General features: G+C 44.4%; 2 protein-coding genes across 3 annotated transcripts in view; both read right to left on the bottom strand.

Annotated features, from left to right (window-relative positions):
- Positions 1 to 12,967, bottom strand: part of SEC16A (SEC16 homolog A, endoplasmic reticulum export factor) — a 440,683-nt gene that overhangs the window by 284,706 nt on the left and 143,010 nt on the right. The window lies entirely within an intron of this gene.
- The window catches only part of INPP5E (inositol polyphosphate-5-phosphatase E), a 48,829-nt gene that overhangs the window by 29,320 nt on the left and 6,542 nt on the right, over positions 1 to 12,967 (bottom strand). For both annotated transcript variants that reach the window (XM_082262653.1, XM_082262654.1), the window contains exons 2-3: positions 548 to 1,542; positions 138 to 261 (exon numbers count right to left, since the gene is read on the bottom strand). In XM_082262653.1, the coding sequence (XP_082118779.1) occupies positions 138 to 261; positions 548 to 1,341 (918 nt within the window). In that variant the 5' untranslated portion in view covers positions 1,342 to 1,542. The remainder of the gene's footprint in view (positions 1 to 137; positions 262 to 547; positions 1,543 to 12,967) is intronic.

The raw sequence follows: 12,967 nt of genomic DNA, 5'->3' as shown, positions 1-12,967 counted from the left end.
CTAGCAACTTATAATATCTCTGCAACATCAGGCATGTTGCGTCTCACGCTATACCACAATAATGTCACAGACTTCTAGTGAGCCGATATGCTGGAGAACGCTCCCAATATGGCTGCCTCTAGGGCATTGCTTATTACCTTCCGGCCTTGCATGTTCCAGGTAGCGATGAAAATTCCCATTCGCCTATCAGGGAAGTATCGATCCAGTTCCTCTGCTCCTAGCAATGCTCCACTGGCCAATAGGCTGCCTTCCAGATAACTTCTGTGAAAACATTTTATGAGATGCGAGCCTGTCATTGTCTTTTTTTACACAATGGAGATTGATTGTAAAATAGAGGCAACAGCATATAATCATTAATTTAAAAAAAAATGTCAGAGAATCAAACCCTCACATGATCCAAAATTATGAAAAAAGGTTTAAACTTATCTGTTCTCTGTCTGCCTAACTACTAAAGGAATCCTGCGTTAACTCTCTGAAATATTTTAACAGTGTTGAAGAACCTTGGCCCTAATTGACTAAACTTGATAGGGCATTACAGTTTTTGTACCTGTTTCGGACATCCTTGGATCGTATGGGGGTAAGAAGGCTGTAGGTGGACCTCAGAGAGTCATTGGAGCAGTGGTCACACACGGTACCGAGAAGCCGTGTGTCACTCAGGCTGCTGCTGTGCCGGAGAATCTGACGCTGTTTGTAATCCATGTAATCTGTATCTATTTTGTTAGATGTCCTCAGAGCCCTGGAGGTAACGTTAAACTCTAATTGAGGCAAAGGCTGCGAAGGCTTCACATGTGCAAGGCGAGGTTTCGATTTAGAAGAAGGCTTCACTTTCTTGGAGGCTGATGTCATGTCGATTCTGCTGGCAGTAAACAGGGAAGACTCCAGGGCAGAATGATTCTGCCCACTGCAGGGATACTCGTGATTCAGGCTGTCTGATCCGAGGGTTGGCCGATCCCCAGTGACTGCAGCTTCCTGAAGAGAACCTGATGATGACCCAGATTCATGCAGGTCTGTTAAGCTCCCCTGACTAGTCTTAAATCTCCTTTGCCAGCTTTTCTCATCCAGGGAAAAAGCTCTTTCCAGCTTGTGAGGTCTCAGTTTAGGCTTCGCAGGTGGCTTTGGTAAAACATAATCTTTTTGATTTGTAATTTCAGTGCCATTTCCTTCCTCCGGTGCCTTGTTAGAACCCGATCCCTTCTGTGCTTGCTTTTCAATCCACTCTCGGATCTCCTCATATTTGCTCTGCTCTAAGTCGGAATTCTCAGCAATTTCCTGGTCACTTGAAATTTGCACCCTCTGACTGGAAAGCTCAGAAATATTCTGCACCTCCATCCTCATGGGCATGATGGTGGCTTTTTATGTAATACTAATGGCAGACCATTGTCAGAAACTGACAAAAGCAGCTGATGACGGAGCATTGAAGTAGTCAAAATGGATAATAGATGGCTACTCCTGTTCCCATCTTCTTAAGGATAAAGGAAAGAGCTTCTACATAACATTTGAAGGTAAGATTCATCCTTTGTATAGCAGTTCATCCACCAGTATCTGTTAGAATGAAGAGAGAAAGTTAAGAACTGTATATAATAACATAATTCACTATGATCTCTGATTTAGTTCAGTTTTCAGATATTGCTTATTACCTTCTCACTTTCACCTCTGGATCCTGTTCCTATAGATACAACCTGCTCTAAAGCAGGGACCTGGGAAAAACAGTCCACCAATAAAACTAACAATGTATGCATGCTATGCTACATAAGAAAAACTGGAAGCATATGTTACATATATTTACTTTTAGAATTACCGCAAACCCAAGCACAGTATAAACATTTCACAAGTCAATATAAAAAGACAAACATGTTGAGCTTTGTCTCTTGGGGAAATAAAAAAAGCCACTGGCAAATCACACTGGGACCTCACTATCAAAAAAGTGTTGTCTGAGCTTAGCAGGAGCTGTAAGAGAATTTTACCATTAAACAAGACAAAGTAGAGTTTTATCTGCCATGGTAAAGACAACTAAGCTGACTATAATGTAGCAGAATCATCTGTCTGTAGGAAAAAGGGCAGCAGCCATGATGGTGGGTGGAGCAGCTTTATCCTCCTGCAGGATAGCCCTGTCAGTGATGACTTCCCGAAATCTGTGGAATTAGGCTTTGTATAGCTGGCCATAGATGGCTCGAAATTCAGACTGGCCAAATTTTGATGAGTGTATCGCCATCTGTTTGGCAGAAGTCGATTGTTTGAATGACTTCTATCGAACAAACAAGTTGAAATATTTTCAATCAGTAGCTGCAGATCAATGAATTCTGACGGCAGCAGGTCCCACCAGAATACAATTTTCCAGCAGAAAAGGAAGAGGTTGGAGGGGGTTTGAATTCCTCCATCCACATTGTTTGCATGGATGGAGGAATCTATAAGTTTTTATTCAGCCCGTTGGCTGAATGAAAAAGGAAAAAAAAAAAAAGACATTTAGCCTGTATAGCCAAGCTTAAGGGTCAGTGGAAAATGTACTTTCTTTTCTAAAACTATTCCTGTTGCCAAGTACAATAAACTTTTATGGATTACTTGACAACGTACTGCAAACTTCCTTTTTGGCAGTATGTATGTAGCTGACAGATGGAGGTGTGCCTGGCGCTCTGTAATGCTGAATAATAGGATTATCAGATGGAAATCCCGGGGACAGCACATGTCAATGTTTCTTGCTTGTTCTCGGAGTGTCAGTTTGTATTACGGCTCTCATGAATTATAAAGGTTGTCGCATAGCAACAGACATATACTGTCAAACAACCCAGAGGTGTCCTGACTGTCACTAACAAGCAGACACAAACTCTTCGCAAAACTATATTCAGTATTACTCTTAATGATTTATAGATATCACATGTACTGTATTATACATACTGTACATAATAGTCACCAACAGTAGCATCTTCTATATATGATGACAACCCCCATCCCAACAGTGTCTGGTTTGTGGTAATCTAGTGAACTGTCCTACCTTGCCAAATACCTGATCTTTTCATGAATGGAGTATAGACAACATGCACCCTACTCACTAAACACATTTTCTCACTATCTAGTGCTTATTTCAAATACAGTGGGGAAAATAAATATTTGATCTCCTGCAGATTTTGTAAGATTGCCCACTTACAAAGAAATGAAGAGTCTATAATTTGAGGTGCACCGAATGGAAATTTTGGTGCCGAAACCGAAAATGCACTTGGCCGAAAATGGTAAAATGACAGTTTAAAAAAAAAAAAAAAGAAGATCATATCATAATATATATATATATATATATATATATATATATATATATATATATATATATATATATATATACACACACACACACACACACACACACACACACACAGTGGGTACGGAAAGTATTCAGACCCCCTTAAATTTTTCACTCTTTGTTATATTGCAGCCATTTGCTAAAATCATTTAAGTTCATTCTTCTTCCTCATGAATGTACACATAGCACCCCATACTGACAGAAAAACACAGAATTGTTGACATTGTTGCAGATTTATTAAAAAAGAAAAACTGAAATATCACATGGTCCTAAGTATTCAGACCCTTTGCTCAGTATTTAGTAGAAGCCCCCTTTTGATCTAATACAGCCAGGAGTCTTTTTGGGAAAGATGCAACAAGTCTTTCACACCTGGATTTGGGGATCCTATGCCATTCCTCCTTGCAGATCCTCTCCAGTTCTGTCAGGTTGGATGGTAAACGTTGGTGGACAGCCATTTTTAGGTCTCTCCAGAGATGCTCAATTGGGTTTAAGTCAGGGCTCTGGCTGGGCCATTCAAGAACAGTCACGGAGTTGTGAAGCCACTCCTTCGTTATTTTAGTTGTGTGCTTAGGGTCATTGTCTTGTTGGAAGGTAAACCTTCGGCTCAGTCTGAGGTCCAGAGCACTCTGGAGAAGGTTTTTGTCCAGGATATCCCTGTACTTGGCCGCATTCATCTTTCCCTCGATTGCAACCAGTCATCCTGTCCCTGCAGCTGAAAAACACCCCCACAGCATGATGCTGCCACCACCATGCTTCACTGTTGGGACTGTATTGGACAGGTGATGAGCAGTGCCTGGTTTTCTCCACACATACCGCTTAGAATTAAGGCCAAAAAGTTCTATTTTGGTCTCATCAGACCAGAGAATCTTATTTCTCACCATCTTGGAGTCCTTCAGGTGTTTTTTTAGCAAACTCCATGCGGGCTTTCATGTGTCTTACACTGAGGAGAGGCTTCCGTCGGGCCACTCTGCCATAAAGCCCCGACTGGTGGAGGGCTGCAGTGATGGTTGACTTTCTACAACTTTCTCCCATCTCCTGACTGCATCTCTGGAGCTCAGCCACAGTGATCTTTGGGTTCTTCTTTACCTCTCTCACCAAGGCTCTTCTCCCCCGATAGCTCAGTTTGGCCGGACGGCCAGCTCTAGGAAGGGTTCTGGTCGTCCCAAACATCTTCCGTTTGAGGATTATGGAGGCCACTGTGCTCTTAGGAACCTTAAGTGCAGCAGAAATCTTTTTGTAACTTTGGCCAGATCTGTGCCTTGCCACAATTCTGTCTCTGAGCTCTTCAGGCAGTTCCTTTGACCTCATGATTCTCATTTGCTTTGACATGCATTGTGATCTGGAAGGTCTTATATAGACAGGTGTGTGGCTTTCCTAATCAAGTCCAATCAGTATAATCAAACACAGCTGGACTCAAATGAAGGTGTAGAACCATCTCAAGGATGATCAGAAGAAATGGAAAGCACCTGAGTTAAATATATGAGTGTCACAGCAAAGGGTCTGAATACTTAGGACCATGTGATATTTCAGTTTTTCTTTTTTAATAAATCTGCAACAATGTCAACAATTCTGTGTTTTTCTGTCAGTATGGGGTGCTATGTGTACATTCATGAGGAAGAAGAATGAACTTAAATGATTTTAGCAAAATGGCTGCAATATAACAAAGAGTGAAAAATTTAAGGGGGTCTGAATACTTTCCGTACCCACTGCATATACAATTATATTTTGTTTGACTTTGAATATAATGAATTTAAATTGATATGAATTTGTAAGCCATCGCTGGCATCTTTAGCTCAAGAAAAGCTCACGAAAAATGTATCTATTTATGTCTTCACACTGGTCCGTTGCAATTCATTTGTGTTAGGCTGGGTTCAAACTTCTGCAATCACAGACATCGCATTTGATTTGCACCACATTGCTATGCAGATCACTGCGATGTCTGTGCGTTGCAAATTCAGCGATAAAAACTGTATGTCTGAAATCGTATTTCATTTGCACCAAAATGGCGCAGGACCCTTTTTCTGGTCCGCACTGAAATCAGATCGCATGGGTGTTCACATCTATGTGATCCAATTCCTGTACCATTTGACAATTTGCACTGCGATCTGATCTGGGGATGTCATTAACTTTACATTAACACCACCAGTGGTTCGCAGATGTCAGTGTGAAAACAGTGTGCGATTCAGGTGCAATGCGGGAACCGTCACTGAATTGAAAGTTTACCGCATCACACCAGTGTGAACCGAGACTTAGAAAGACTGCTTGCTGCATTTTTGGTCAGTTAAAAAACTGCACCAAAAACTCACCTCCCTGTTGAAATGGATTGAAAAAGCAGCAATAATGCATCAATAACGCACCTGTGTTACGTTTTTGATGTGGTTTTTTGAGTCACACGATCTATGCAAAAAACACACCATAAGCATAGTTAAATCATGGTAAAATCGCAGCAAAATATCAGTATAGTCGGGCCAAAGTCTAATACATTATTCTATACCATTATCAGCACCTTTTTCTCTTATCGGCAAAATGCAGATAACACCATTTTTTGGTCACCAAAATTTCGGTGCATCTCTAATCATTTTTATCATAGGTGTATTGTAAATGATAGAGACAGAATATCAACAAATATCCAGAAAAAAAACACATGATACAAATGGTATAAATTGAGATGCAGTTCAGTGAGTAAAATAAGTATTTGATCCCCAAGCAAAACAGGACTTAGTACTTGGTAGAGAAACCCTTGTTGGCAAGCACAGAGGTAAGACGTTTCTTGTAATTGGTTACCAGGTTTGCACACCTCTCAGGAGGGATTTTGGTCCACTCTTCCTTACAGATCTCTAAATCCTTATAGTTTCTTGGCTGTTGCTTGGCAACTCGAAGTTTCAGCCCCCTACATACATTTTATATAGGATAGAGGTCTGGAGACTGGCTAGGCCACTCAATTACTTTAATGTGCTTCTTCTTCAGCCACTCCTCTATTGCATTGGCGGTATGTTTTGAGTCATTGTCACGCTGGAAGACCCATTTACGACCCATCTTCAGTGTTCTGGCTGGAGGGAAGAAGGTTCTTGTAACGGAACAGGGCACCCCGGACCGGGTACCTCCGTTGACAGATGCTCCTAGTGCTTCCCGAGGGCTCCAAGCACTCCACCAGACACCGTATGCACTTCAGACTCCACGAACCGCCGCAGCTTGGTTAGGGTCTTGGCATCTCCTACCCACCCTGGACCTACGACAAGGCTCCAGGTTCCTGTGGGTGAACCTCTCTTTCCCCAGAGAGTGCAGCAGAACAAGCTCTATTACAAGCTCTTACAAGAGCTTGGGGATTATCCAAGGGAGTATGGAGGACATAGCAATCCCTTGCAGCAGATTCCCCCAATAAGAGACAGAACTCTAAATTGAGGTTGAAGGAACTCAAAACAACTTTATTGAACAAGACTTATATACAGAATTTGGAACATCCCGCCCCCAACAACCACTTTCCTATTAGTCAATTGTAAAGTACCTGCAGTTCCCCTTCAGGTCCTCCTTAGCCATGCAAATGAGGATTTGAAAATGAGTCAGCAGGGATTGGTCAGATAGCTTGACCAGAAGGACTGCCATGTGCAATGAGACAGAGGCCCCCAGGGGGCAATCAATGTACACAATAGCCAGACACAGAACAATGGGAGGTCATTAGCACTTACAATGACACAGGGCAATCCACATTCCCAATACACAAACAAAAGGAAAACCTTGCTGACATTGAAAGATATGTAATATACACAGCATTTAGGAATTACAGATTTCATGGCAAATGGGAATAAAGCTTAATATTTCTATATGGAGATATTGCTGGCAAATATGAAGCAATCCAAACCATTACTTATCTGTCTTTAAATTCCAGTGATGGTGAATACCGTCACAGTTCTCATCCAAGATTTTACAATACATGGCCCCTTCCATTGGCCCCTCCATGCTGCAAAGTCAACCTGTACCCTTAGCAGGGAAACAGCCCCAAAGCATAATGTTTCCACCTCCGTGCTTGACTATTGGGATGGTGTTCTCAGAGTCATAGTCAGCATTTTTCTTCCTCCAAACATGGCGAGGCGAGTTAATGCCAATTAGTTCAATTTTGGTCTCATCTGACCACAGGATTTTCTCCCAAACCTTCTAGGAATCATTTAGAATGGATGTTCATTAGCAAACTTCAAATGGGCCTCTACATGTGCCTTCTTGAGGAGAGGTACTTTTTCGGGCACTGCAGGATTTCGATCCATGGCGGAGTATTGTGTTACCAATAGGTTGTTTTGTGACTGTGGTTCCCTACTGCTTTGAGATCGTTCATAAGCTCCTCCTGTGTAGTTGTGCTGATCCCTCACTTTTCTCAGGATCATCCTTATCCCATGAGGCAAAATCTTGCATGGAGCTCCAGACCAAGGGCAGTTGATGGTTACTTTCCATTTGCGAAAATCAATAATGGAATTTTGACTTACCGTAAAATCTATTTATCTGATGTTTATTGACGGACACAGCTCCTGATCTTCACAACCATTGGGTTATACTGCCCCCCTACAGGAGTAAGACACTAGCAGAAAAAAAAGTCTGGTTATGCCTATGGGCAATCCCAGGGGGTATACTCCCTCTCTCTGCTATATGTACTTAGTTTTGTTACAAGCAGCATCAGAAGAATTACAACTCCACAGAGGTGTGGGATCTGTGTCAGTCAATGAACATCAGAGAAATGGATTTTACTGTAAGTCAAAAAGGCCATTTTCTCTTTCGTTCATTGACAGACACTGCTCCATGATCTTCATAACCATTGGGACAACCCAAAGCAGTGTTAATCACGAGGGGTGGGAACAGCAAAAAATTCCCAAGACTAAACAGTAGCCAACCAGGCAACAGGAGCTCAACCAAAACAACTGGAGCCCACCTGAAAAAAACAATACACCCTCACAGAGCAGCCTGAAAACCTTGTGGCCAAAAGAAACATCCGCAGATGCCAACACATCCACTTTATAGAACTTTGTGAAATTGTAAATCAACGACCAGATGGCTGCCTTGCAAACCTGCGTCACTGACACCTGAAGGCCCAGGAGGCACTAAGCGCCCAAGTAGAGTGCGCCTTGACAGGGAAAAGGAGGAACCTGAGCCCTGATGGAATAGGCCTGAATCACCGTATGTCTAACCCATCTGGAAATGGTCGCAGAGAAAGCGGACAACTCTTTCTGAGGCCCATCCGTAAGCACAAATAGTGAGTCTGACTTCCTAAAAAAGACTCCATAGCTGCCAGGTACATCTTAATTGCCGGAACCACATCCAAGGCATGCAAAGCAAGCTCCTTAGGATGTTTTGGGCTGGGACACAGGGAAGGCAACACAATGTCTTCATTCAAATGGAAATTAGAGACAACCTTTGGGAGGAACGACGGACAGGATCGAAGAACCACTTTATCTCTGTGAACCACAAAGTAAGGTGAACGACAGGGTAACGCCACCGGTTCCGACACCCTGTGCACCAAAAAAACACCTTCTGAGACAACATAAGCAAGGGTATCTCCCAATGATTCTGAAAGAGGCTTCGGGAGGACCAAAAGCACCAATTGAGGTCCCAAGGTGGCAACAGGGACCGCACTGGAGGAACCAAATGTCGAACACCCTGAAGAAAGGTATGCACCAGGGAGTGTGTGGCCAAGGGTCATTGGAAAAAGAGAAAAACGCCAAAGCTGACACCTGGCCCTTGATGGTACTCAGGGCCAATTTCTGTTCAACCAATTTCTGAAGGAACGAGGATGAACCTCAAGAGACTCACACCATGCAATGTACAAATTCCACGTATGATGGTAGCTCCTCCTAGAAGTAGATTTCACAGCTTTTAACAGAGTTGGAATCACCAACTCAAATAAACCTCTATCTATCAGCACCTGGCGTTCAACAGCCAAGCCATCAAAGCCAGTGACTGTAAAGCAGGATGGAAGACTGGTTCTTGGGACAGCAGATCCTCCCTGAGAGGAAGCTTCCAATGAACGTCGGCGAAGAACCGTACCAGATTGGTGTACCAAACCAGCCAAGGCCAGTCTGGAGCCACTAAGATGATCGGAATCCCTTCTGCCTCGATCCTGCATAGAACTCTTGACAGAAGCTTAAGAGGAGACGAGGAGGGAAGGCGTAAATCAGATGATACTGTCCCCACTGGGCCGCCAGCACGTCTGTGGCACTTGCCAGAGGATCCTGTGACCAAGCCACAAACCTTTGCACCTTTCTGTTGAGCGGAGATGCCAACGGATCCACCTCGGGAGACACAACTGATGAAATACCTCCAGGATGAAGGGACCACTCCCCTTGGTCCAAAGTCTGCCGACTGAGGTAATCCCCCTGCCAGTTTTCCACCCCAGGAATGTATATGGCTGAGGGGGCTGAAACGAACCGTTCTGCCCACCTTAGAATGCCGGCTACCTCCAGAGCCACCCAGGCACTTCTCGTGCCCCCTGGTGACTAACATAAGCCACGGCTGTTGGCATCGTCCGATTGAATATGCACTGGACATCCCTGAAGACGATCTGTCCAATGTTCCAGGCACAGTCTGATCACTCAGAGTTCCAAGACATTGATCAGTAGCCTGGACTTGTCCAGAGCCCCTGAGCAGAAAATTTGCAGAGGACACCTCCCCACTGTCCAATACAAGGGGAGGAACCAGAGACTGTGGATTCTTGTCCCATTTTGCCAGAATCTCCCTTGCAGTGACCTCGTATGGAACTGTGCAAACAGAACTGCCTCGAAGGTAGACACCATCAGGCCCAGCACACTCATGCAAGTCCAGAGGGATGACCATCTGCTGGACAGTAGGAGACAAATTGCAGCCTGTAGTTTCTGGAGTTTGTCCAGAGAAATGACCATCCTGGCTAAGGCCAAGTCCAGAGTCAGACCCAGATAGTCCAGCTTATAGACTGAACTAGAGCAGACTTCTGAAAATTCAGAATTCAGCCAAACTCCCCAAGCTTGTACGGTGATTTCTGGGTTTTCCACTAGAGCAGTAGGAGACTCCGCTCGCAGAAAGAGGATGCCCAAGTAGCCCAGTACCGGGATGCCCTATTGGTATAACAATGCAAGCACCGGGGGCAAAACACTTTCGTGAAGACATGAGGAGATGAGGCGAGACCAAAAGAGAAAGCCATAAAAGGATAATGTTCCTCTCCCATGGCAAAGCAGAGGAATCGCTGGAGACCGACACATATGGGAATGTGAAAGTAAGCGTCCTTGATGTCAATGAAGGCAGGAAAATACCCCAGATGCAGGAGGGAGAGGACTCCACCAGACTCACCACCCGACAGAAACCAGGCATTGCAGCCACCAGGAGAATCTGCACTGCACAAGTGGCAGAAAATTAAAGAATCCAGGAGTCTGCACCAGGGGATTAGGAGGGGCTCCCACCGCTGAAATCGCCACCCAGAGAGCTCCACTGTCATGGCTGCCCCCATTTTTTGAACAAACCACTGCAAAATGGCTGCCAGACTACAAATAGCCACCGTGCATTGAAGAATACACAGGCTACAAGGAAATGGCGGCCCCATGTGGCATCATGAGGCTCCCAGGAGGGATCCTTAGACCTCAAGGACAGGCCCAGGCAGACGGGGGGGCCTGGCAAGAGCCCCCACCAGGTACAGTCCCCCCCCCCCATCGCCAGCATAGCGCCCTGCCCCCACCCCTGGCCTAAGTGGAGGGGAGGGGGGATAGGATGGGAGGGGGCGGATGAAGGGGGGTGCCTGTTGGGAAGGAGGGGAACCCGGGGGTCCAACCCTCCCAAGGAGAGGCCCACACCCACCCCAAAACCCTCCAGGGGAGAGGGGGGGGCGCTACTTACCATACTAGGAACCAGACAGGCACTGCTCCAGATAGGACCCTCTCCATCGGAATGGGGGACTGTTGGCCAGGAGGAATGCTGTGGCTCGGGCCGAGACCTATGTCGCAGCTGACCTAGCACGGAGCTGAGGTCTGCGCGTGCTCGCTGGCCAGACTGGGGTGACCACTTGATCTAGATTATCCAGCCCATCGCCCAGTCTGGCAGTTAACTGTAGATCTCACAGGAACAAACCAGAAGAAAAAATTCTATCTAAAAAGAAAAAATTGCCAAGACCAGAGATTCCAGCAAGGAACTAGGTCCTTATTCCTGAATAGGCAGACAAAAACTACCTATAGTAGAGAGGGAGTATACCCCCTAGGGCTGCCCATAGGCGTAGCCAGAATTTTTCTGCCTAGTTTCCTACTCCTGAAGGGGGCAGTATAACCCAATGGTTATGAAGATCAGGAGCTGTGTCCATCAATGAACGAAAGAGAAATCACTCCAACAGTTGTCTTCTTCTCACCGAGCTTCCTGCTTATGGTCTTGTAGCCCATTCCAGCCTTGTACAGGTCCACAATCTTGTCCCTGACATTCTTTGACAGCTCCATGGTCTTGCCCATGATGGTGGGTTTCAATGAAAGAAAGAGTATCTGTGGATAGGTGTCTTTATACATAGGAGTGGTCATTAGGAGCACCTTTTTAAATTGACAGGACTAATCTGTGTACCACATGAGCACATACTGTAGCCAGTCTTTGGGAGCCAGAATTATTGTTGGTTGGTAGGGGATCAAATACTTATTTTACTCACTGAACTGCAACTCAATTTGTAACATTTGTATTGTGTTTATTCTGTATTTATTTTGGTTGATATTCTGTCTCTATCATTTAAACTACACTGATGATAACAAATATAGACCTTTCACTTCTTTGTAAGTGGGCAAACTTACAAAATCTGCAGGGGATCAAATAATTATTTTCCCCACTGTACTTAATGTAAGGAGAAATTCATATATACATTTTTTTCTTTGAACCTGAGTAGGTATCTCATGTAAATATATGCAAGAGTAAAAATGAACCCTTAGTTAAAATGCCCCTGTGCCTGGACCTGTCTTGTATGTTTATGTGTTCTGCTGGGTGCGTTTCACCTGAATAGTGCATTACACACCATTTACAGAGCATATAAAAACATCTTGGAAAGAACACTGCATTAAAGGTATAGTGAAAACAACAAAGCACTCAATAAGTACTTGAATAAATAGAAAATGACTTTTTGTTGTTGCTGTTTAATGTTTTAATTTGGGTCCAACAGTCAGAGGAATTCAAAATGGCCCTAACAGTTTTCTGGCAATAGTTACCTTTAGAACTACCTGCGCCTAATTCAGGCAAGCAAGTGTGCCAGTGTCAGTAACATTACACACGTGCAGCAAATTCAGGTAGTTCTTACTGCTGACACTAAAGCCCCGTACACACACGCAGATCGTCGTCATACAAATGTTCGTCTTTTCTCCCCGGGATGTCGGTGTCTGTTGAAAAGTGCAAAGACAGCACAAGGACAGCACAAGAATTTTGTCCGCAGACTTCAGCTGACTGCAGAAGTGATGTCATGTAATGGTTAACTTTCCCTGTGTTTTTTATTTTCTGAGCATGCCCAGTCTTGCAAATCTGCGGTCTGTCGGCTGATTTCTGTACTGACAGGCAAACAATTGTCCGTTCTGGTGTCCGCAGACAAAAATTTTCATGTTTGCAAGAAAGACTCTTGTCCGCAGATTGTGTGCAGACATCTGTCGGAGGCACCATACTAACACGCGTACAATCGGCAGATCTTTCGTCCGCCGACGTTTGTATGACGACGATCTG

The sequence above is a fragment of the Pelophylax lessonae genome (assembly GCF_965119305.1).
Source record: "Pelophylax lessonae genome assembly, chromosome: 7".
In the NCBI taxonomy this organism is placed as follows: Eukaryota; Metazoa; Chordata; class Amphibia; order Anura; family Ranidae; genus Pelophylax; species Pelophylax lessonae.
The sequence above is the reverse complement of the archived record's forward strand: the minus strand, read 5'-3'. Positions and strand labels throughout refer to the sequence as shown.